This window comes from Cervus elaphus, chromosome 16 (assembly GCF_910594005.1).
Source record: "Cervus elaphus chromosome 16, mCerEla1.1, whole genome shotgun sequence".
NCBI classification, from domain to species: Eukaryota; Metazoa; Chordata; class Mammalia; order Artiodactyla; family Cervidae; genus Cervus; species Cervus elaphus.
The window spans coordinates 28,013,364-28,038,392 of NC_057830.1; the positions used below are offsets into that span (position 1 = coordinate 28,013,364).

The 25,029-nt window shown below is 40.1% G+C and overlaps 1 protein-coding gene across 1 annotated transcript; it reads left to right on the forward strand.

Moving 5' to 3' along the window:
* Nucleotides 1-731: 731 nt before the first annotated feature.
* On the forward strand, nucleotides 732-24,607 carry ZNF367 (zinc finger protein 367). Its single transcript, XM_043927665.1, has 5 exons — nucleotides 732-1,546; nucleotides 15,254-15,404; nucleotides 18,281-18,400; nucleotides 19,396-19,534; nucleotides 22,091-24,607. The coding sequence occupies exons 1-5, from the start codon at nucleotides 1,130-1,132 to the stop codon at nucleotides 22,311-22,313; spliced, it is 1,050 nt and encodes a 349-aa protein (XP_043783600.1). The 5' UTR covers nucleotides 732-1,129; the 3' UTR covers nucleotides 22,314-24,607.
* Nucleotides 24,608-25,029: the final 422 nt, after the last annotated feature.

Sequence of the window (25,029 nt, forward strand, 5' to 3'; positions counted from 1 at the left end):
TATCCTACTTAGCACAGATGGGAAACCGACGCCCGAGGAGGCGAAGGCTAGGACTGATGCCCACCTCAGTCTTGGGGCGAGTCGGGGGCGCGGATTGGGTCCACTCACAGGGAGTCCAACAGCTGGGCAGACGGGAATCATTAAGGAACTACATACTTCTTGGTGTCTACTAGAAACTACAGTAGAAAGGCCTCGGTCCCTCCTGAGTGGGTGGCGGGAGCTGAGGACCGGGAGGGCGGCGCGGGCCCCAGCCCTTTAAATTCGCAGCCGCGCGGGAACCACAGCCCAACAGCCACAGGCGGGTGGGGTGGGCAGACGCTAGTCCCCGCCGGCCAACGACCGCCCCTAGCCCGCCCCCTCGCCGATACCTCTCCAATCAGCAACCCTCTTGTCGCTTGCCCCTGCCCGTCACCCCCCACTCGTCGCCGACCTCGAATACCCGCGCAGAGGGACAGCAGGGGCGGGGCTCCCGGAGGGTGTGTCTGGGCGAGTGCCGACGTCGCGCGCTCCCCTGGAGTTTCGAACGCTGTTGGCTCCTTTGGAAGAAAAAAAATACAAGAGCGGCGGCCAATAGCATGGCAGAAAGGACCCGCGCGCAGGTCCGGCTCCACCCCGGTCTGGCTAGAAAGAAGTCCAGGCCCGGCCATTGGCTCGCGCCTCCTGTCACTCGCCGCTGCGGCCAGCGGGCAGGGGCCTTGCGGTGATTGGTTCCGCCCAGGCGCGAAATGTAACGCGGGAAAAACAGGAGCCTGGACCCCGGCGGCAGGTTGTTATTTTCGGGGGCTCGGCGCCGCACGTCCAGCTTCCCTGTCATCGCAAAGGCAAGCCGCCCGCTGCTTCCCGCAGCTGCAGCCTGCGTTGGAGAGTACAAACAGCGGAGAGCGGGTTTGACCCAAGGCTTGGGGGTCCAGCCCTGACCGTCTGGTCCGGCCGAGCCGTTCTCTTCCTTCGCTGGCCGCAGCGCAGGAGGGTTCCAGGAAACGTCCGCCTGCCATGAGCCGGCGGGACTGAGAGCCGGCAAGACTGAGAGCCAGCAACTCGGAGCAGCGCCGGCGAGCGGAGCAAGGACCAGACCCAGGCTCGGGGACTGCGGCCCACGGCCGCCGGAGCTGCGGACCCGGGCCAGGCAATGATCCGGGGTGTGGAGGCGCAGATGGCGGACAACGCCCCTCAGCCGCCGCCCGTCATCTTCTGCCAGGACTCCCCGAAGCGGGTGCTGGTGTCGGTCATCAGGACGACCCCGATCAAGCCCACATGCGGCGGCGGAGGGGAGCCAGAGCCGCCGCCTCCGCTCATCCCCACCAGCCCTGGCTTCAGCGACTTCATGGTGTACCCGTGGCGCTGGGGCGAGAACGCGCACAACGTGACGCTCAGCCCCGGAGCCTCCGGGGGCGCAGCCTCGGCTGCCTTGCCTGCCGCCGCCGCCGCCGCCGAGCACCTGGGGCTTCGCGGACGGGGCGCGCCGCCGCCCACCGTCTCGGCCGCCGCCGCCTCGGGAGGTGAAGACGAGGAGGAGGCGAGCAGCCCGGACAGCGGCCACCTCAAGGTAAGTGGCGCGGGCGGGCGGGGCGCGGGGCAGTCGAGGCCCGTTAACGGCGCTGCCTAGCCGGCAGCGCCCGCGGACTCGGCGGGCGGGGCGGGGCCGAGTTAAAAACGCTAGGTCGCTTTGGCTGCGGCGGGGGCGGGCGGTGGCGGGTGACAGGACGCTGACGTCACTGCCGCGCGCCAAAAATCTGGCCCCCCCACTCGGGGGCGGGACTGGACTTCAGTCATGTGACTTCGGCAGGGGATTGGGGAGGCCCAGCGGAACAGAGGCCACTGGCCAGCAGGTGCAGTGGGCGGGAGCGCGGCCTGGGGGTCACGAACCGGAATGGTCAGCCGGCTTTGTCAGCCGTTCGGCCTACCGCTGAGTCCTCTCTGGCGGGAGAGAGCGGGAAGGGGCCGCAGGCCTTCAACTGTTCCTCTGGGTGCAGGAAGGGAGGGGTTGCGCCGTTTCTGCTTCATCACTGCAGACACCACGACCCTGCTGAAGATGCCTTGCAGAGACGGCCGAAGAACAAGAAGGGACTTAGGGGAATCTTACCCAGCGGGTACAACTGGGCTCCCAGTTGTACTAAGTAAGCGTACAACTTTGCTAGATTCTGAGAGCACAGAGTGGAATCGGACGCTGTTGTCAGCGGCTTCGAATTGCTTGGAGACTCAGTCTGTTTTAGAGCCGGGAAGGATTCAAACCAACAATTTACGGATCAGGCAATTGATACTTAGAGGTATTGATGAAGGGAGCTCCCCAAGGTCCACAGCTAGGTAGCAGGAATGCTGATAGGATAGACGCGTTTTTGTGGCTCCAAGTTCTGAAGCAGGGCTTCCATGGTTGGCTCAGTGGTAAAAAAATCCGCCTGCTAACACAGGAGACGCGGGTTCCATCCTTGATGAGGAAGATACCCTGGAAAAGGAAATGGCAACCCACTCCAGTATTGTTGCCTGGGAAATCCCATGAACAGCGGAGCCTGGGGGGTTCAGTCCATGGGGTCACAGTAGAGTCGGACACGAGTTAGATACTCAACAATAACAGAAAAGTATTTGTGTAATGAGTAGTGCTGATATAAGTTTAGCATTCAAGTTCTATTAGTTAAGTGGCTATATAAGATAAGCAGTTTGTTAAAGATAAATCACCTTGTGGATAAGTACATTTATATTCGCAAATACTGTATCAATTGAAACAAGTTGGTCATCATTTACACACAGTAGCAAAGATATTGAAACTCCTTGTTGAGCCCTGAGGAAATTGGTACACTGTTACTAATTGCATTGTTATTAAAGTACTGTAATTATACAGCTATATGCCTTGACATACTTCAACTCTTAAAGCTATTACTTAAGTAAAAATTTGAAAGAAGTAGTAGAAATATTTATATTAGTGCTGAATTTGTGAAGTGAGCAATCACAGTGTGCTGTCTCTAAATAACCCTTAATAAGATGGCTGGATATCCTAGGTATTTTTCCATATTAACATATTTACATGTTTAGTACTTGAAAAAAATATATAGTAGGTTATATAGTTGAGCAACATAAACACATATATGCATAATTTACTTGTAGAAGATTTTGCATCTATTATTCCTGATTATAACTGAATCTAATTTTGGATTATCCAAGGAGGTTAATGTTATCATAGATAAATGAAATTCTATAGGTATGGGGTTTTTTGTTTGTTTGGTTTGGTTTTTTGGCCCCAAACAGTCTTATCGTCACATAAGTCTTTAAAAAAAAGTTCTTACTAATGCATGAGTTTGAATTTTATTTTTACTTTGTCTATTTATCAGAGGTAAAATATAGTACAAGTTAACGAAAAACACGTAAAAAGCTTTTATACATGTTACTTTTTTCCCTCCTCACAGTCGTCCATACTATAACTGTTTCATAAATTGTTAGCCAAGTTGATCCTTTTATCAATGAAGAATCCAAATACAGCTCCAAAAAATTCATTCATTTAGCGTCTCCATTCTGATGGGGGAAGGTCTGGAATATACTTTCTTTTAGGGAAGTTACCTAGTTTGATTTATGATCAGTACATTCTTTAGTTTTAGTCTAATTCTTCTGTTTGGCTTTTCTAAAGTACTTGTAGTTCTTTTATTTCCACATGCATGAATGATCATAGTGGCTGAATCTGCTCACCTTCTGGGAAGACGGAAGACAAGTCCAAGATATAGTTGGTGCCAATAGCATGCTTCCCTCTATCTCCCCCCCCCCCCCCCCCACACCCTTCTCTCAGTATTTGGGTAAGAGGCAATAACGGCTATGGGTTTAAGAACGTTTGTGTTCATTCACTATTTGTTACCACTGCTCGGAAGGGAGGCTTCAGCATCTCAGTCCTTGATTTTTTGTTTGTTGCTGCCCAACATTGTCTCCCCTGCCTGTGGGGAAAATATCCATCTTCTGCCAGCTTATTTTGGCCCCTCGTCACAAGATTGTTCAGCACTATTGGGATACAGTTATATATTAACATGGTCTCTCCCCAGGTTGTAGAATTCTGGCAGGGAAGGGGGCACGTCTAATTTTCCTCTGCCTAAGGATATTCCAAGCCTCCATAGTTGTGCTCTTTACTCAGATTGCATTCATGAAGTTATTTTTCCACTGTGGGGCCTGTGCAGTTTGACTTCTCTGCACATCCTCAGATTTACCCTTCAAGACCTGCCAGCTGCCTATCCTGTTTCACCTTTCTATCACAGATCATTTTAAACATCTAGACTGTACTTAGCCTTGTAGTAGCCTGTAGTTTTGATCACCACCATATTTAAACATAACATCATATTAACATGTTTCATCAACACAGTAGCCACCATTTATTATTTATTGCCTTGCAGAGCAAACCACCACACTTTGTGTTGATTGTTTTGAATTTTTTAATCAATTTACCTTGTTTATCTGATGAAAAAGGAAGAATTAGAGAAGTCCTCAAAATTAAGTTCATCATATGATAAGTAGCAGCACTGATTGAAACCTTTTAGAGCTCTTACTCTTAATCCTTACATGATACTGCTTCTGTGAGTTGACTTTAGGGTTTTTTGTTTTTTTTCCCTTTAATATTAAGATTCAAGTAGGAAATTCCCTGGTAGTCCAGTGGTTAGGACTCTGTGCTTCCACTGTAGGGGGCATGGGTTTGATCCCTGATCAACTCCTGGTGGGGGAACTAAGATCCTGTATGCTGGGTGGCTTGGCCAAAAAAAGAAAAGGAAAAATGGACTTTCTTGGTGGTCCAGTGGTTAAGAACCCACCTGCCAATGCAGGAAACATGGGTTCAATCCCTAGTCCAGGAAGATTCCACATGCAGCAGGGCAACTAAGCCTGTGCACCACAACTACTGAAGCCTGCATGCTCTAGAAGAGCCCGTGCTCTGCAACAAGAGAAACCAGTGTAATAAGAAGCCCATGCACCGCGACTAGAGAGTAGCCCCTTCTTACTGCAGCTAGAGAAGCCTGCATGCAGCAACAAACATCCAGTGCACCCCCCCAAAAAAGAAGATGCAAGTAGACTCATAAAATACACTATTCAAAATGATATCTCAATTGAGGTGCTTTATGAGAGTACATGCAATAGATAGATAATAATTAAGACTTGTAAAGTTGTCAAGATAAGTCAAAGTAAGGGACAGCATTAAGAAGCAGTTATGTGAGCCACAGGAAATTTGGATCAAATCTGAATTGGAAAAGGGAGATAAGATCTATTTACATTTTCTCATAAAAAAAAGAAGGTATACACCTCTTCCACTGAAAACTATTTTTCTTTTCCTTCCAGATTGTTTGTGTACTTTATTTGAATTTTGCTTTGTAAAAAATGTGTCAAGAACTTTTAGTTTTTTTAGTAATCATGCAAACATCAAGTTTGAATATAACTTTCTAAAGCTTAGGTTAATGTGTACGTTATTCTAAGTGTCTTGAGAAATAACTCAAACTTTATTAAATAACTTTTTAAAGTTATTGATGTTTGAGAATAAAACATTTATCGTAAAGTATTTTAGAAAGTATTTTTAAATCACTACCTTCTGGTGGTATTGGGATTGTTTTAAAAATTAAAATTGCTGAGATATGCAAACATTTTTGACAATATATTTATTTTACTTCTTTCTAATAGCTTATTTTGCAGCAGTGGCCACATAATAGCATTAAGATATGTTAGAGTTTCTAATTCTTTATTTATTATTATTTTTGCAGATTATCAAGCAGTCTTGACAAGATTTGTCTCTTAAACTACAAGTATACTTAGTCATTGATGAGTTAACACTTGGTTATTGTCAAAATGTACATGGAAACATGCTTTTGTTTTTAATTGCTAAGGCTGAAATGAAGTGTTTTCTTAGAGTGACATTTTTGTATATATGGTTAAAAGATGCTCTTTTTTCATTTATTTAGGGTATTAGATGATTACTTGCCTTGCTTAATTTTCTTAGCTAAAAAAATACGCTTAGTGAAGCTTTACCTGCATATCACTGAGATGTTGGATTATGATGGATTTTTCAGCCCTATTTCTCATTTGGAAAATGAACATGTGGTTTGTAGCTGAGACAAGATCTTAGAGTTACTGGGAAGCAACCAAATAGTTAACTTAAACAAAAAATGTTCCCCCACTGTAAAACATGCTTGTTAATTTTTTTTTAACCAGAAACAGAAAATAATAATGGGTAATCTTAAAATTTTGATATTAAATAGTTTAGTTATTTGATACTAAATCAGTTATTTCAAATTGTAATACAGTGAATAGTATGTTTTATGTATTTAAAAAATAGTCGGGAAATGATCCTTTTTGCTGTGGCAGAGCTGAATCACTGAAGGTTTTAATTAACCTTATTTCATGTTCCATTTCTTTCTTAACAGAACCAATCACCTGTGATTTTTATGGATCGTAGATGGTGTGTTTATTTTGCATTTAAAACAATTATTCATGATACCATGAAGTGAAGTGAAGTGAAGGTCCGCCTCTTTGAGACCCCGTGGACTACAGTCCATGGAATTCTCCAGGCCAGAATCATGGAGTGGGTAGCCATTCCCTTCTCCAAGGGATCTTCCCAACCCAGGGATTGAACCCAGGTCTCCCACATTGCAGGCAGATTCTTTACCAGCTGAGCTACCAGGGAAGCCCCATGATACCATAACCAGCAACAAGTTATACAGTTATTGCAGAGAATGGATGAGATCTTTATCCCATCAACAAATATATATTAACAGTGTTCCTGAGTCAGTTAGCTTAGGCTAAACCATGCTGCAGAATACAACCTCAAAATCTCAATCTCAATCTATGCAAAGCTTGTATTATGCATCCTGTGAGGGTGCTCTTTATCCTGTTCATTCTGGGACCTAGCTGGGACATGTGAGTCTTAAGGTGGAGCAGAAAGAGAGATGGTAGAACCTTGTGATGGCTTGTAAACCTTTTGCTCAGAGGTCACACATGTAATTTCCATTCATGTTTTATTGGTCAAAGCAAAGCCATATGGCCAAGTTGGCCTCCATGGGGCTGACAGGAGGGAGGGGCATTGAATATTTTAACAATGTTAGTAATCTGCCACAGTGCTTTCTTACATTCTTTTTTTCTTTTTTCACTTTTGTGGCAAAAAAACAAAAAATTTACCAACTTAACCATTTAAAAATATTAACTATATGAACATTGTCATAATAGAACTCCAGAACTTTTTTATCTTGTGAAACTGAAACTATACCCATCTAGCTCCCATTTTCTCCATCTCTGGATCCTGACAACCACCATTCTGCTTTTGTTTTAAGGCTTTTGAAACTCTTTAGATACCTCATATAAGTGGAATCATGTAGTATTTATCTTTTTGTGACTTATTTCACTTGGAATAATATCCTTAATGTTCATCCATGTTATAGCATATGACAGAATTGCCTTTTTTAAGGCTGAATAGTAAGAAAATGTCACATTTCCTTTGTCCATTCATCTGTCAGTGGACATTTAGGTTGCTTCCATCTCTAAGCTGTTGGAAAAAGAGGTTTTACTATCTATGAATATTTAGACATGGTTTATCCTATAAGATACTCATCCATATTAAGATTATGCTTTTCTTTCAAGGTGAACATTGACTGAAGGGAATCTTGCTTATTATCAAGGTTTCAGGTGATGTTTCTAAGCTTTGGGAAGACTTTAGGTTTTTATATGGAAAGCAGTGAAAAACATCTTCAGTTTGGATGTAGGTGTTATTTTTTATATATAACTTGTATGTGTAAAAATGTAACTTACCTGGGAAGAAAACTTTTTTTTTTCTTCTTCAAGTAAATGCTTATTATAGATTAGTTTTAGAAACCTAGAAATGTTAAGACAGTACAGGGAGTTCCCATCAAGCATGTTCCCAGTCTCCTCTATTGCCAATATCTTACATCATTTTTATACATGTTGTGCTTAATATATTTTTATTTATTTTGCTACACCAGGTCTCATTTGTGGCATGTGGCATCTAATTCCCCTACCAGGGATCAAATCTGGGCCCCCTGCATTGGGAGTGCAGAATCTGTCACTGGACCCCTAGGGAAGTCCCACATTCATTGTAATTAATGAACCAAATTGATACATTATTAACTAAAGGCCATAGTATGTTCTGAGCTCTTTAGTGTTTTTTTTTTAATTGAGCTGACATTTACATAGCATAAAATTGACCATCTTAAATTGTAATCCACTGACATTTAGTAATTCAGAAGGTTGTGAAACTACCACCTATATCAAGCTTCAAAACATTTTCATCACCCCCAAAGTTGCTTATCAATTATTTAGCCACTCCCTTTTCTGCTCTATAGGCAGTCTCTGGAAAACACCAACTGTTTTCTGTCTGGACATCTTATAACACGGGTCATACAATATGTGACCTCTGTGTCTGACTTCTTTTATTTAGTATACTGTTTTCTGAGGGTCATCCACCTTATAGCATGTATGACTGTTTCTATGACAGAATAACATTCCATTGTATGTGTGTACGTACATATATATATGATATTGTATCACACTGTCAATGTTTTCCATGATGGCTGAACCACTTTACATTCCCACCAGCAGAAGTTTCCAGTTTCTCCACATTCATGCCAAAAATCACCTTATTTCCTACTTATGTTCCTGGTTTTGTTTTGTTTTGTTTTTCATATAATCGAGTTGGTGTGAAATAGTATTTCACTATGGTTTTTTTAATTAATTTTTTTCTCTTCAGGCTTTACTGAGGTATAATTAACCTCAACTGTGGTTTTGGTTTGCATTTTCATGACCTTGCTGGCCATATGTATCAATATAACTGCTTTGGAGAAATGTCTATTCAAGTCCTTTGCCCGTTTTTTATTTGAGTTTTCTTTCTATTGTGTTGCAAAAGTTCTTTATCTGTTCTAGATACTGAAACCTATCAGATAAATGATTTGCAACTTATTATCCCATTCTCTAGGTTGTCCTTTCACTTTCTCGATAATGTCTTTTGACATGCAAATGTTTTTAATTTTAAGTCCAGTGTGTGTATTCTTTTGTTGCTTATGCTATTGGTGCCTCATCTAAGAATCCACTGCCAAATCTGAGGTCATGAATATTTATTCTGCCCCCCCCCCTTCTTTTAAGAGTTTTAAAGTTTCAGCTCTCACATTTTGGTGTGATGCGTTTTGAGTTAATTTTTGATATATTGTGTGAGGTACAGCTTCATTCTTTTGTAGGAGGAAATCCATCCAGTTATCTAAGAACTGTTTGTTGAAGGGCTGTTCTTTCCCCATTGAGTGTTCTTGGCACTCTTGTTGAAAATCAGTTGGCATAGAATAAGGGTTTATTTCTTGACTCTCAGTTTCATTTCATTGGCCTATGTCTATCCTTACACCAGTACCACACTGTCTTAATTTCCATTGCTTTGCAATAGGTTTTGTAAGTGTGAGTCCTCCTGCTTTGTTCTTTTAAAATACTGTTTCGCCTACTAGGAGCCTCTTGCAATTCCATGAGTAGAGGATTGCTTTTTCCATTTCTGCAAAGACCTTTGGGATTTTAATATGGATTCCATTGGACCTGTGCATGTGATCTCTTCTTTGACCCATTGGCTATTTAAGAGTGTTTAATTACCACATATTTGTGTGTTTTCTAGTTTTCTTTCTGTTACCAGTTTATAGTTTCATTCCATGTGTGTCAGAGAAGATGCTTTTGATGATTTCAATCTTTTAAAATTTATTGATACTTGCTTTGGGCCCAACATATGGTCTGTCTTGGGAAATGCTCCATATGCACCTGAGAAAAATGGGTATTTTTCTGTTTCTGTGTGAAATGTTCTGCATATGTCTGTTAGGTGTGGTTGGTTTATAGTGTTGTTCAAAAGTCTTCTATATCTTTGTTGACCTGTCTTGTTGTCTATCCATTAATTGAAAGTGAAAAGCTCCAGCTATTTTTGAACTATCTTGTTCTATTTTCAGTTCTGCCAGTTTTTGCTTCATACATCTTTGGAGCTCTGTTGTTAGGTATGCATGTGTTTATAATTGTTCTCTTTTTCATCCTTTCACTTTTAACCTTTTTATGTTTTTGGCTCTAAGGTGAGTTTCTTGTTAATAGCATATAGTTGGTTCATTAAAAAAAAAAATCCATTCTGCCAATCTGTGCTTTTTACTTGTAGAATTTAATGTATTTACATTTAAAGTGATTACTTATAAGGAAGAACTACTCCCCTTTTGTTTTCTATATGTCTTACACCTATTGTGTTTATGAATTCCTCCATTACTGCCTCCTTTTGTGTTTGAGTTTTTGGTAGTTTATCATTTTCTTTCCTTTTCTGGTATTCTTTTCCTTCCTTTCTTCTTTTTAGTGATTACTCTGGGAATTCTGCTTAACTTCTTAAAAATGTGAAAAACATCTATTTTGAATTAATATCACCTTAGTGCCAATAGTATACAAAAGTTCTGCTCCCATATATTTCTGTTTCTCTCCATTTTCGTTATTGTTGTCACAATTGCATCTTATATTGTGTTCCCACTAACAAAGATTTATTATTTTTTTAATACACTTGGCATTTACTTTTTATATAGGACAGAAGAGAGACATTATAAGCCCAAAGTACAATACCTCTAGCTTAGGTAGTTACCTGGTGGTGTTTATTTCTTTGTATGGCTTTGAGTTATTGTCTAGTGTCCTTTCATTTTTGCCTGAAGAACTAACTCCCTTTAGATTTATTGTAGGGCAGATCTACTAGCAGTGAACTCTCAGCGTTTATCTCGGAATGCTTAATGTCTTCATTTTTGAACAATAGTTTTATTGAATATAAGATTATTGTTTGATTTTTTTTCCCTTCCAGCACTTTAAACATATCATCCCACTGATTTGTACAGTTTCTCCTGAGAAATCAGCTGTTAATCCTATTTAGAATTTGTAGGCATGATAAAAACTGACAAAAACTGCTTCCAGAGTCTTTGTCTTTTGATTGTTTGATTATGTCTCCCTGTGCATCTCTGTTTGTGCTTATTACAGAAGTTGATTGACCTTCTTGGAGGTTTAGACTTGTGTCTTATTAACTTTGGGAAGTTTGCAGCCATTATTTCTTTAAATATTCTTTCTGTCCTATTTTCTCTTGCCTCTGGATCTCTGATTGTGTGTGTGTTGATAAGCTTAATGCTGAGGTATCCCCCTAAATTTGTGTGTTGAGATCCTGACCCCTAAAATGATGGTGTTAGGAGATGGGGCCTTTGGGAGGTGGTTAGGTCATGGGGGTGGAACCCTCAAAAACAGAATTAAAGCTGTTATGAAAGAAGCCCTGGAGAGCTCTCTTGCCCCCTTCTGCCATGTGAGGACACAGCAAGAAGTCACTGGCTGTAAACCAGGGAGTAGCCCCTCACCCGACCATGCCCGCACCTTAATCTTGGACTTTACAACCACCAGAACTGTGAGAAATAAATTTCTGTTATTTATAAGTTACCCAGTGTGTAGTATTTTGTGCTAGCAGCCCAAATGAGCCCATAAGACACTTGATGTCCTACTGGGGCCTTAGGCCTGTTCAGTCTTTGTCTGTTCCTCAGACTGGATTAAAAATAGTTGGCCTATTTTTAAATTTGCCGGTTCTTTCCTCCCGCCAGTTCAAATCTGCCATTAGGACTCTGGAGTGAATTTTTTTTTTTTCCTTCATTTCGGTTATTGTATTTTTTAGTTCTAGAATTTCTATATTTTAAACATAGTTTGTTTCTTTATTGACATTCTCTGTTTGTTGAAACAGAGTTCTGGTTTTCTTTTGTTCTTTGTCCATGGTTTCTATTACCTCTTTCAACGTATTTAAGACAGCTTATTTAACTTCTTTGTCTAGTAAGCTATGAGGTCTGCTTCCTCAGAGGAAAAATTAACTTTTATGCATGGGTCATATTTTTGTTTCTTTGCATGCTTTGTAATATATTGTTGAAAACTGGGTGTTTTGAATATTATGAAGTAGTAGCTCTGGAAATCAAATTCTCTCTCCTCAGCGTTTGTTTTAGTTGTATACTGTGGTTTGTAGTTGTTTGGTGACTTTTCTAAACTATTTTTGTAAACTCTTTGTTGCATTTGTTCTCTGAAGTCTATTTCTTTAGCTTGAGATCAGCTCATATTTTGAGATTTTCTTGAGTGCTTGGAACCAAACGGAGGGTGGGGCGGGGGGAGAAATAAGAACAGAGAGTAAAAAAGTAAAACCCTTCTAACTTTGCAGAATGGTTCTGTGCTGTAGCTCTCCTTATATACTTAGCCAGACTGTTTACAATTCTGTGTTAACCTTCATTTCTTGCTTGTGCTGAGCCTAAAAATCAGTCAGAAGTGAAAGCTTTGATTCTTTTCAGATATTTTCTGAGTATGATTCCTGTGCTGGGCAAGTATGTGACTTCCTAAATTCCTTCCTTTAGGATATGTGGGCACTTTTCAATGCCCTAATTTCCCAAAGAAATTCTCTCCCCAGCTTTTCCTCCTAGGTTTTTGGTGTGTCTGTGTGCCTTAGTTGAAATCTTTTTCCCCAGGTGGCAGTAAGTTGTTATTGGCCTTACAAGGTTTTTGAGAGATGCCCTCCGTGTAGCCACTTTTCTGCCCAGAGAGAGTTCTAAGTTAGTCGGAGCTTCAGGTAGCCCCCAGGATGGGGAAAACAGACAAACACAGTTCTTTCAGAATATGAAGTCTTCTCTGTTCTCTCTTGAACCAAGGACTGGGATCCTACACTGAGGATGAAGACAACTGTCTTCAAAGACCACTGTGAGGAGAGGGTGGGGCAAGGAGTTGTCAGATGTGCTGTACAATTTTCCTACACTTTTACGTTGCCAGTTTCTTGAGTGATTGTTGGCTGAGTTGCTGTAAATTTCTGATTATTTTCTGGAGTTGTGACAAAGCTGATTTTGACAGTTTTTGCTTGATTTTTCAGTGATTTGGGGGGGAGGGGTGGGACCTTGAAACTACCTACTCTGCCATTTCCCCGATGTCACTGAAGAAAGGGACTCAATGGTTATTCACAGGCACACCTTTGAGATACTGTGGGTTTAGTCCCAGACTCCCACAGTAAAGCCAATACTGCAATAAAGCAAGTCACACAACTTTTTTAGTTTATTAGTGAATAAAAAGTTATGTTTATACTATAGTCTCTTTAGTGTGCAATAGCATTATGTCTAAAAGAAAAGCTTGTTGTTCAGTCGCTAAGTCCTGTCTGACTCTTTGAAACCACATGGACTGCAGCACGCCAGGCTTCCCTGTCCTTCAGTATCTCCCAGAGTTTGCTCAGACTCATGTCCCTTGAGTCAATGAAAACAATGACAATCCAACCATCTCATCCTCTGTTCCCCGCCTTCTCCTGCCTTCAGTCTTTCCCAGCATCAGGGTCTTTTCCAAGGAGTCTGCTCTTTGCAGCAAGTGGCCAAAGTACTGGAGCTTCAGCTCTAGCATCAGTCCTTCCATTGAATATTCAGGGTTGATTTCCTTTAGAATTGACTGGTTTGATTTCCTTGCTGTCCAAAAAACACTTTATGGGGCTTCGCTGGTGGTCCAGTGGTTAAGAATCCACCTGCCAATTCAGGGGACATGGGTTTGATTCATGGTCCAGGAGGATACCACATGCCACGGGGCAGCTAAGCCTGTGTGCCACAACTGCTTGAGCCTGTGCTTTAGAGCCCAGGAACTGCAACAAGAGAAGCTACCACAATGAGAAGCCCACACAGGGCAACTAGACAGTAACCCCTGCTTGCCTCAACTACAGAAAGCAATGAAGACCCAGAGCAGCCAAAAAAATAAATAAATAATTAAAAAAACCTTTATTTATAAAAAGTGCTAACTACCATCTGACTATACAGAGTTGCCCCAAATCCTTCAATTTTAAAAAATGCAGTGTTTGCGAAGTGCTTTCCATTCCAGTCCCAAAGCAAGGCAATGCCAAAGAGTGCTCAAACTACCGCACAATTGCACTCATCTCACATGCTAGTAAAGTAATGCTCAAAATTCTCCAAGCCAGGCTTCAACAGTATGTGAACCATGAACTTCCAGATGTTCAAGCTGGTTTTAGAAAAGGCAGAGGAACCAGAGATCAAATTGCCAACATCCACTGGATCATCGAAAAAGCAAGAGAGTTCCAGAAAAACATCTGTTTCTGCTTTATTGACTATGCCAAAGCTTTTGACTGTATGGATCACAATAAACTGTGGAAAATTCTGAAAGAGATGGGAATACCAGACCACCTGACCTGCCTCCTGAAAAATCTGTATGCAGGTCAGGAAGCAACAGTTAGAACTGGACATGGAACAACAGACTGGTTCCAAATAGGAAGAGTCTGTCAAGGCTGTATATTGTCACCCTGCTTATTTAACTTATATGCAGAGTACATCATGAGAAATGCTGGGCTGGAAGAAGCACAAGCTGGAATCAAGATTGCTGGGAGAAATATCAATAACCTCAGATATGCAGATGACATCACCCTTATGGCAGAAAGTGAAGAAGAACTAAAGAGCCTCTTGATGACAGTGAAAGAGGAGAGTGGAAAAGTTGGCTTAAAGCTCAACATTCAGAAAACTAAGATCATGGCATCCAGTCCCATCACTTCATGGCAAATAGATGGGGAAACAGTGGCTGACTTTATTTTTCTCGGCTTCAAAATCACTTCAGATGGTGATTGCAGCCATGAAATTAAAAGACACTCCTTGGAAGGAAAGTTATGATCAATCTAGACAGTGTATTGAAAAGCAGAGACATTACTTTGTCAACAAAGGTCTGTCTAGTCAAAGCTATCGTTTTTCCAGTAGTCATGTATGGATATGAGAATTGGATTATAAAGAAAGCTAAGCGCCAAAGAATTGATTCTTTTGAACTGTGGTGTTGGAAAAGACTCTTGAGAGTCCCTTGGACTGCAAGGAGATCCAACCAGTCCATCCGAAAGGAGATCAGTCCTTGGTGTTCATTGGAGGGACTGATGTTGAAACTGAAACTCCAATACTTTGGCCACCTGATGCGAAGAGGTGACTCATTTGAAAAGACCCTGATGCTGGGAAAGACTGAGGGCAGGAGGCGAATGGGACGACAGAGGATGACATGGTTGGATGGCATCACGACACAATGGACATGGGTTTGGCTGGACTCTGGGAATTGGTGACGGACAGGGCGGCCTGGCATGCTGTGGTTCATGGGGTCATAAAGAGTCGGACACGACTGAGCGACTGTACTGAACTGAATTGAACCATGATAAACCAAAGTATGCCTGAATTATGATACTATTTTTTAATGAGTGGAGTCAAAGAAATTATATTAATGTTTTACAAATTGTTAACAGGATGGAATCCGACGTGGTAGACCCAGAGCAGATACTGTACGGGATTTAATAAATGAAGGAGAGCATTCGTCCAGCAGAATCCGCTGTAACATCTGTAATAGGGTGTTTCCACGGGAGAAATCACTCCAGGCTCACAAAAGGACTCATACAGGTAAGTTGAGCAAATTGTAGAGAATGCCAAAAGTGATACTTAACTGAAAGCTGATTTGATGTTTAGGCCTATAAATTAATTTTTTAGTTGCCTCACATGTCCTTATTGTAAAATTTTAAAAGCGGGCACTGTGTAGTCAGCTTCTCTTTTGGTGGGGAGGGATAGTTTTCTGAACATTGATACCATGTGATTTCTAAAGTTATGGTAATTAGTGTAGCTGTCACAGGAATATTATTACTAAATTTGGTTCTATCCTGTCTATCCACATTTTACTTGATATGCCTTTTAAGTTGTCTGTTTGACTGTTAAAACTGATTTGTAAGTCAAATCCTAAATCACTAATAGTCAGATTTTTAATAGAATGTCTAGAGTCCTCTGTGCCATCAGGATATTTGATGTTACTATTAAATCTAAGGTGAAGTAATTTTTCAGAATTAAATGTATTGTAGGTAGTTATCCTAAGACTATCATATATCTTTATTTGTGTGAAGAAGTCATACTTGCATTTAAAATACCATACAGAGAACAAAAAGAAAATATAAAGAGGGTCTTGTTCTTGCCACAGAGAAAGTTGGTCCCTGAAGGTGCCATATATTTCTAATGATGACATCAAATAATTTACAGATGAGGAAACTGAGGCACGAAAGCGCCCAATTGCCACTGACTTACAGCTTCTCATACTCTTTAGAAGTATACTGGCCGATACAGTAGCGTATGTGGCCCTTGAGCACTTGAACTGTGGCTAGTCCAGATTGAGATAAGCAGTATGTATAAAATACACTTAGTATGAAAAAAAGAGAGTATACAGTGTCCTTAATTTTTGATGATGATTACAAATTGAAATGATAAAATTTTAGATGTATTGAGTTAAATAAAGTATATAGTTAATTTTACTTGTTTTGTATTACTTTGTGAATGTGGCCATTAGAAGCGGTTCTCATTCTATTTCTCTTGGTCAATACTGATCTAGAATTTGTGTTTTTCACCTGTAGTCCCCTGTTTGTTCCACTGTGTTTATGGTTATCACCTGTTTCTTTTTTCTTTTAGTTTTTGAAAAGATATAGTTCAATGACATGCTAGAATATAGGTGTTCTTAGCTAAATCCCTGAAAAGGGGTAAAGTTTTAATTTTGAATCATTATAAACTAAGGTGGCCAAGATGTTTTGAATTCAGGTACCATTCAGTAAAACTATTATTTTATGCATATCTGATTCTGAGAATTTTTTTCAATCAACTTAGCCTGAAATATGGAGAAGGAAATGGCAACCCACTCCAGTATTTTTGCCTGGAGAATCCCAGGGATGGAGGAGCCCGGTGGGCTGCCATCTGTGGGGTCGCATGCATGCATTGGAGAAGGAAATGTCAACCCACTCCAGTGTTCTTGCCTGGAGAATCCCAGGGACGGTGGAGCCTGGTGGGCTGCCATCTATGGTGTCGCACAGAGTCGGACACGACTGAAGCGACTTAGCAGCAGCAGCAGCAGCCTGAAAAGTGAAAGTGAAAGTGAAGTCGCTCAGCCGTGTTCTACTCTCTGCCACCCCATGGACTATATATATAGCCCACCAGCAGCCTGAAATAACCCCAAATAAGCGGTTCATAGCTATAGAGTACATGTTGCCAATGTGGAATCAGTTGCCAAGATTGAAGATCACATGGCTTAATAAAAAGGTGCTTGAGTCCAGTACTGATCTACCACTGAGCCACTGTGTGTCACCCAATGCTTCTACACCTATTACACTGTGTCCCGGGGACCTGCGCCCAAGATCCCCATGCTATAGTTAAGTTCCAGTAGTATATGCTTTTAGAGAGGAGAAAAACTTTTCTCTTACTCTAGTCTATGTTTATTAACTTGTGTCCCACTGTTAACATTCATTTAGTACATTTCTAAATAAAAAATTTAGGGAAGACTCATTACTGTTCTTTGAGTCATATTGGAAGAACCAATGTATAATTGTTGACCAAAGAATGTTTATTCAGGAAATAAGTTTAATTATGACTGAACAACAACCTTTTTGAGCACTTTCTTTAGCCTGACACTATGCTGTGTACAGTACAAGGTGCTGTTCATCTTTGTATAAGGAGAGTTCATGATGCATAAACAACATAGGATACTAAGTTAGTGGAGGGATATGTCCTTAATTATTCGGAGGTGGGGGCGGTGGGGGTAGAAGAAGTTTCACTGGGAGCCTACAGGATTGGGAAGATCTGAATGGGCAGAAAAGATAGGGATTCCAATGAGTAGAAGATAGGGAACTGCCTCGTGGCTGGAGTGAATCTCCAGGAGGGAAGTCAAGATAAACCCTACTCCTGAACCCAGTAGCTATAGTGCAGGTATTAGAGGGCCATTTAAAAGTCAGCAGATCGTTTTTACTTGTTCAAGGAGAAGAGTAGGGTTTGGGATGGTTTTAGAGGGTAGTTGGATGGAAAAAGCAAGTATTTTCTGCCATCTACTCCAAAAGTGCTATACGGAGTCAGAGACTAGAGACTTGCCAGGGTTCCTTCTAGGTGGGGGAGCTGCCAGTCTGACCAGAGGAGGGTGGCGGTGGAGACGTTTTAAATAATCAGCAAGAGCTAGCGATTCAGACGGGGGTTGGGGGGGCAGAATATGGGATAAGCTGAATATGATAACTGCAAAGATTGTGAACCGGGGTACCGAAAAGCTCAAGGACTAAAGAAAACATCGTGCTTCCAAGTGATTCGCTGTTTCGTATTATCGAAGTGTGCCCTTAGCACTTCCATTTGCAGCTCTGTAGAGGCTGTGGCATGTTTTATTGTTGTTTGCAGTCATGACTTATGTAAAGGTTGCTTCTCTCTCCCTGCCCCTCCCCCCTCCCCACCTTATTGTCTCATAAATATAACGACATCTGTTTACTTAGGTGAGAGACCTTATCTGTGTGACTACCCAGACTGTGGAAAAGCCTTTGTTCAAAGCGGACAGCTCAAAACCCATCAGCGTCTTCACACCGGAGAAAAACCTTTTGTTTGTTCAGAAAACGGTATGGTGTTAGAAGTTAAGTTTATGGAATAACCAGTTGTGTTAAAGGTTAAAATATCTTTTGCTTGAATTTTTAGGAAGTGAAGTTTTTCATAGAGATTTTATCAAACCTCTTAAGTTAATATGTCCTTGCTAATATGTGATCCATGCTCAGTTTCTGGGAAATGATTGATTTTTAAGTAAAGTATTCTTTTTAGGTGAAAATCTTTATAAAGGGCAATTAAAAATCTATAACCAATTGTAGGCAGTAGAAAACTCTATTCAAGTAAATATAGCCTTTAGGCTTTTACTTTGGTGTTAAACTTTTTAACTGTTAAACTGAAGGAAACACATTATTGTTTAAATTTTCAGGAGGGGCGGGGGTGGGGTGGATTTTACCAGCTCAACATTGCTACTGTTGGTAATTTCTTAACACTTTTCTTAAGTGTTTACTTACTGTTTTACCAGTTTCTTAATATGTTTTTCTTATGTACATTTTTACACAGTTATATTTGAAATTCAGTACAGTTTTGTTCTGTTGCTCCCTGGTTTCCTTGATTAATATCAGTTGTTACAAATGTAGCATATATACTCAACGATTGCCTCAATGTTAGATATTGAATATTTAATGTTTTTAAAATTTGCTTGTTATCAACAAACATGAGAGGCCTGTTTTCCTATTTAAAGCTTTATTTACCTTTTGGGATTTTTTTAATGACAGATGCCAAGAATGAAATTCCTGGGTCAGAGATTTTGAATATTTTTATGACTTGTGCTAATAAATTACTTTCCATTGAGGTTTAATGCATTTACATTGCAATGACCAGGAGGTGAAAGAACCATCTTCACCTTCCTCTCGGTGGCATTGATAATACCAGTTTAAGGTTTTTTTTTCTCAAGTTACAGAATGATAAATCTCATCATCTTATTTTTTTTCGGATACCAGTGAAACTGAACGTTTTCCATGTCTGCTAGATATCCAGATTCTGATGAAGTGTTTCGTTCTGTGTTTTGAAGGCTGCCTAAGCAGATTCACCCATGCAAACCGCCACTGTCCGAAGCACCCTTATGCCAGGCTGAAGCGAGAAGAGCCCACAGATGCTCTCAGTAAGCCCCAGGCTGTGGACAACCAGGCTGCCGCTGAGTGGTTGGCAAAGTAAGGCTCTCCCTGGAGTCTACAGCAGAATACTGCCCAGTGTGCGGGTTGAAGCTGGGGACTTACACAGTTCTGTCAGTTTAAGTTGCTTTTATACATGTTTTTTAAAAATAACTTGAAATGGCACTTTATTTCTTTAAAGCACAGAATTGTTAGGAGTTTTATTTGGATCTGTGTGTGATAGACTACTGTATGTTTAGTCTGAGCGCTCAGACCACAATTTATTTAAAAGCAAGGGTTTATCCCATTTGAAAAGAATGTTTTTTATGTATTGTATTTCATTTGTCATTAGTACAATCCATCTTCATTTTCTTTATATTGAATTTAGCGATGTGTTGATTATGAGAGAGACAGAGACTAGAGGTTCTTCTAAAGTAAAATTTCCAAAAGCATCCAGTTTAATTTTGTTAATGGCAACAAAGTGGCCAGTATAAAAACATTCCAGTAAGGATGCTTTGATTTAAGGAGTCGTCACACACCAGCAGCAGCTGATTGTGCCATTCCCTGGCTTCACTCGTCTCCTCTGCACTGAGGATAAACTCTAGAATCCCTAATTATGTTCTGTGGTTCTGCCTCCCTCTAGCAACACAACTGTCTCCAGCCACCTGGGTTCCCTGTCTCTCTACAGCACTGTTATTGTAGTTTCTAGCCCTTTGTGCTCACTTCTCTCTTCACTCTGCTCATTCTTCATTTCTTCATTTCTTACTCAGATTAAACATCACTTCAGGAAGTTCTTCCCTAACCTACCCAGTAACCCCCAAAACAAATAAGGTTAAATCCACTTAACATGATTTTATAACACGTTGTATTTTCTATCTCAAAACCTCCATCACACATTTATTTGTTCGATGACTATCTTCCCTGCTGGATCATAAGCTCCACAAAGGCAGGGATTGGGTTTGTCTCAAGTATTGCACTATTTTCTTCCTCCTTGCTGGCTTCCACTGCCCCATTGAATCTAATTTTGCCCAAGCCAGAAACTAACTAGTCATCTTTGTCTTTATCTTATTTTTCTCCCATCTACTCAGTGATCAACCTATGGATTCTACTTCCTTAACAATTCTCAGATTCAGCCACTTAAGTCTTCTCAATCGATACTTCATGCTGCTGCCAGAGGAGTCTTTCTAAAATGCTAATATGATTCTCAGTATGAAGCCTAAACCCTTTATTATAGCATTCAAAGCCCTTACCTAGTCCTTGCTGACCTTGCTGACTTGTATTTTGCTGTTTTCCTTTTCTAGTTGTCCTTGAAGTCATATTGAACTGTTTGCATTTCTCTTTTTATGTTTCTGAGTATTTCCACAAGTTTTCTAGTTTGGGTAGTCTAGGTGTCCTGAAATCTGGTAGTTGTAATTTTTTTTTGTATGTAATTTTAAAAACAGCTTTATTGAGGCATAATTGTCATACAATAAATTGTACACATTTAAAGTACACAATTTGATGTGTTTGACATATGTAGATACCTGTGAAACCATCACCAAAATCAAGATAGTGAGCATACCCATCACTTCCACAAGTCTCCTCATGTAAGCCTGCATCTCCCTGCCACTGCCAGCCCCCCAAAACATTCATCTTCTTTCTCTCTGTACAGTTCACATTTTCTAGAGTTTTATACAAATGGAATCGCCCATTATGTACTTGGTTGGCTTCTTTCAACCATCATAATTATTTTGAGAGTCATGGTGTTGTTGAGTGTATCAGTTCATTCCTTTTTATAGCTGTGCAGTAATCTGTTGTATGGCCGTAACTCCAATTATTTATTCATTCACCTCTTGATAGGCCTTTATGTTGGTTTTGGCTATTACAAATAAAGCTGTTATGAACATGAATGGACATTTTTGTAGGTAATGGTACTGTCATTTAAATATGCCTTTCTTTGGTTTTCAGAAAAGGTGAAACATTTGCATTTTCTCTTGTGCGTTATCAGTTGACCATGCAATAGAATAATGATGGTGCTTTTAAATTCTTGAATAAGCTCTATGTGTTACCCTTAGTAATCCATTTGTGCTATTTTTTGGTGGGTTTAAACTTTCTCATAATTAGCTCTATCAGAAGCCATCATCCCTCTGTGGATAGGATAAATAGGCTTCTAATGATTATTCTATTTCTATATTTTACTCTAGTCCATTTCACATGTGATCTTGAAATCAGTTTAATGATGAAAACACATGACTCCAGAGCTGAGTCTGAGCTGCTGCTTGTTGATTGTGGCATTCTAAGCAAGTCCTTCAGCTTCCTGAACTTGAGTTTTTCCACATGTTATGGAAACATGTGGAGAAGGAAATGGCAACCCACCAGTATTCTTGCCTGAAGAATCCCAGGGACAGAGGGGCCTGGTGGGCTGCCGTCTATGGGGTCGCCCAGAGTCGGACACGACTGACGCGACTTAGCAGCAGCAGCAGCATGGAAACATGTAACGTATTCGCTTGGTAACTATAAACTGAAACACACCAAATAATACTGTAGTAAAGACCCCCCACTCCCTTTTTTTTTAGAAAAGTGAGCACTGGAGAATGTTGCCTATACGCGTAAGTAACGCGCATGCGTTTCACGCAGGTACTGGGAGACGCGAGAGCAGCGCGCGCCCACCCTGAGAGGGAAGCTGGGGCGGAAGGCCGATCAGGAGCAGCGGGACCCGCTGGAGTTCCTCCCGTCCGACGAGGAGGACGACGAGAAGAGCGGGGCGCAGCGGCGGCTCCAGGAGCAGCGGGAGCGCCTGCACGGCGCCCTCGCCCTCATCGAGCTCGCCAACCTGACGGGAGCGCCGCTCCGCCAGTAGCCCGAACACTGACTCTTCCGCTGTACAAAAGTACTGCCCAGCGTACTTACAAAGTAGATCCTGGGGCATAAGCTAAGCACCTTATTTGCTTATCATAGGCTGCTATTCTGTAGAAATGTATGAAGAATGTCATTGCCCCAGAAATATGGGGTGAGAGAGAATTGCACTTTTTTTATATGGTCATAGATTTGTTGTAAAGTTTAAAATATTTTGTAAATATGGGACTTCTAGTACAGGGTAGAAAACTACGTATTGTGGGAGGCTAGATTTTGCAAGTTTAATGCATTCATTGGAAGCAGTTCTCACAGAAAGCACTTTCTGAATAAGACACTTGTATGGGGAAAAAAAAAAAAGCATGGTACATGTAGCCAAAGAAGGTTTAAATAGATTATTTATAAGATCAGTTTTAACAATGTATATTAGTATGTTTAACAATACTGTAAACACTGAAGCAGAAAGCATAAGATGTGAGTAAGGTATATATTTTAAAATTGCAAAATAGTGTGCCTAATAAGACTAGAGATGGAAAACTGACTTTTAGAAGACTTTCTAACTTTGGGACTTTGGAAGAAAACAGATATTTGAAGATCTTGGTAAGATGAACAGTAGTTAAGAATTTTCAAAATTGGAGTGAAATCAATCTTATTCTATCTTTCTGAGGTTTTACAACTCACTATGATGTTTAGATTTGAAAGCACTTGTCACCCTAGCTTGTTAACTTGGGAACTTTTGCACATTTCATGTTTCTCATTTGCTGAAATTGAATGATTAATCTTGCAAAGTCTAGGTAACTTGGTAATCGGTATTTTAAAAATATATTGTGGGCCCTGTAATGAGATTTGGCACTTGGATTTTTATTAATAAAAGGGACATCTACAGGGTTGTTTTGTAGTGAACCGTTTTAGATCTTTTGTTAGCAAACACTAAATTTAAATGTACTGCTTGTTTAGAATTATTAGCAAATGGAAGCCTCCTATTTATATTTTCAGTGCATAAAGCCACCTTCTTGCTTTACTTCAGAATAACATGCCAAGCTATTTTGTGTTCACTAAATTTAGCTATCAGTTAAACACTGCAGAAAATATTAGCTACTCAATTAAGTAGGCTTCCGGAATAGTTTTAACTGCAAGTGTGTTAACTTGTGTGGTGGTTTTAAATAATTTTTTCCAAAATAGATGAAGTTTTTAAACACCACTTTATGTACTGAAGCATGAATAGAAAAATGAAGAGCTGAGTAGTTCACCTCCTTTATGTAGGCATAAACTTCCATCATTTTAGTTTGTTTTAAGCAGAAACTAAATAACATGCATAGCATGGTAATTTTATAGATTGCTTAATTGGAGTAAACGTCACAATAAGGGAAATAAGGGCTCGTCAGTGCCTTTCTTTCTTGTTTTTGTATTGAAGTAGTAGCCTACTGATGTAGTTTAAACATCTAAAATGTAGGCTTCTGTATCTCAAAATCCCAACATGTTGCAGTACACAGATAGTTTAAAATGTGTAGCCATGGGGAAGGGGATGTATGTAAATGTCTTGAAATGAGGCAAAAGTATGAAAGATAATAGTAACAAATAATGTGTATGATGAGGACATACTTTAAAAATGTAATTCCTCTGTACAGTAAATTACAAATCTTGAGGGATTTTGTTTTTTTTTTGTAATAAGAGAATTTATATTTGTAATGGTCTAAGAATTTTTTTTTTTTTTTTGGTAATCTGGTATATAGAATTTTAACTTGGAGCACTTATGAGCACAGTAAGAGAGACTATAGCATCTGAATTTTCTTGGTTTAGGTTTCAACATTTTTCTCTAGAATTTTCCTCTCAAAGATGACTTAAATGAATTCTAAAAAGCTTCATCAGTCTTGGGAAATTTAATGAACTTACCTAAGGAAGGAAATGCAGTAGGAATTTAAAAAATACAAATTCACACATAATAAAATTTAAGGCCTTCAAAAGTAAAGAGTTTTTGTTTCTCCTGTCAGCTTTTGTCAACTATAATAGTTATATTCACAAACATTTTCTATTTGTATAATTGGAAGTTTTAAGAAATTATTACAATTATTTACTATAGAAATATTTAAAATGTTCCTTTTTTGATATAAGCTATATATTTGGACAAAATACATTGGCATCTAAAATTTGAGGTGTGTTAAAAATGTGGTTTACATTCAAATTTTTGAAGTGTTTTATGCTTCATATGGCTAAGTTGTAGTTTGGCAGAGTTAACAGCATAAGAATAAACATGCTGTAATTTTAAAAGTTGCTTTGAATAAAAACTTACTTTAATTTACAGTTTAAAGTACATGCTCATTCTTAAACCCTTTATAATTTGTTTTTTTTAAAAATACTATAACCAAAAAAAATAAAAATACGATAACCATAATATAAAAATTTAAAGATGGAAAGAAATATCATGTAGCCATACATTCTCCTGTCATTATTATTTTGGTGCATTTTATATTTCATTCCAGTCTCAGGCATCTTTTTAGCATAGTTGGAACCATTGTGTGAATTCCTTTTTCTTACTTTAAAGTTTTGGCCTTTTAGACTATGGATATTCATTTAACTTCCTCATCTGTTTTCATTATTACAGTGTAAAAATATCGATGTAATAAAGCATCAAACTACTGCCAGCTCTATCCCAGGCTTTATATTAGGGTAATCAGGAACTGGAGTTTTGTTTCACTTACATCCAGGATGTGTTGAATCTGAGG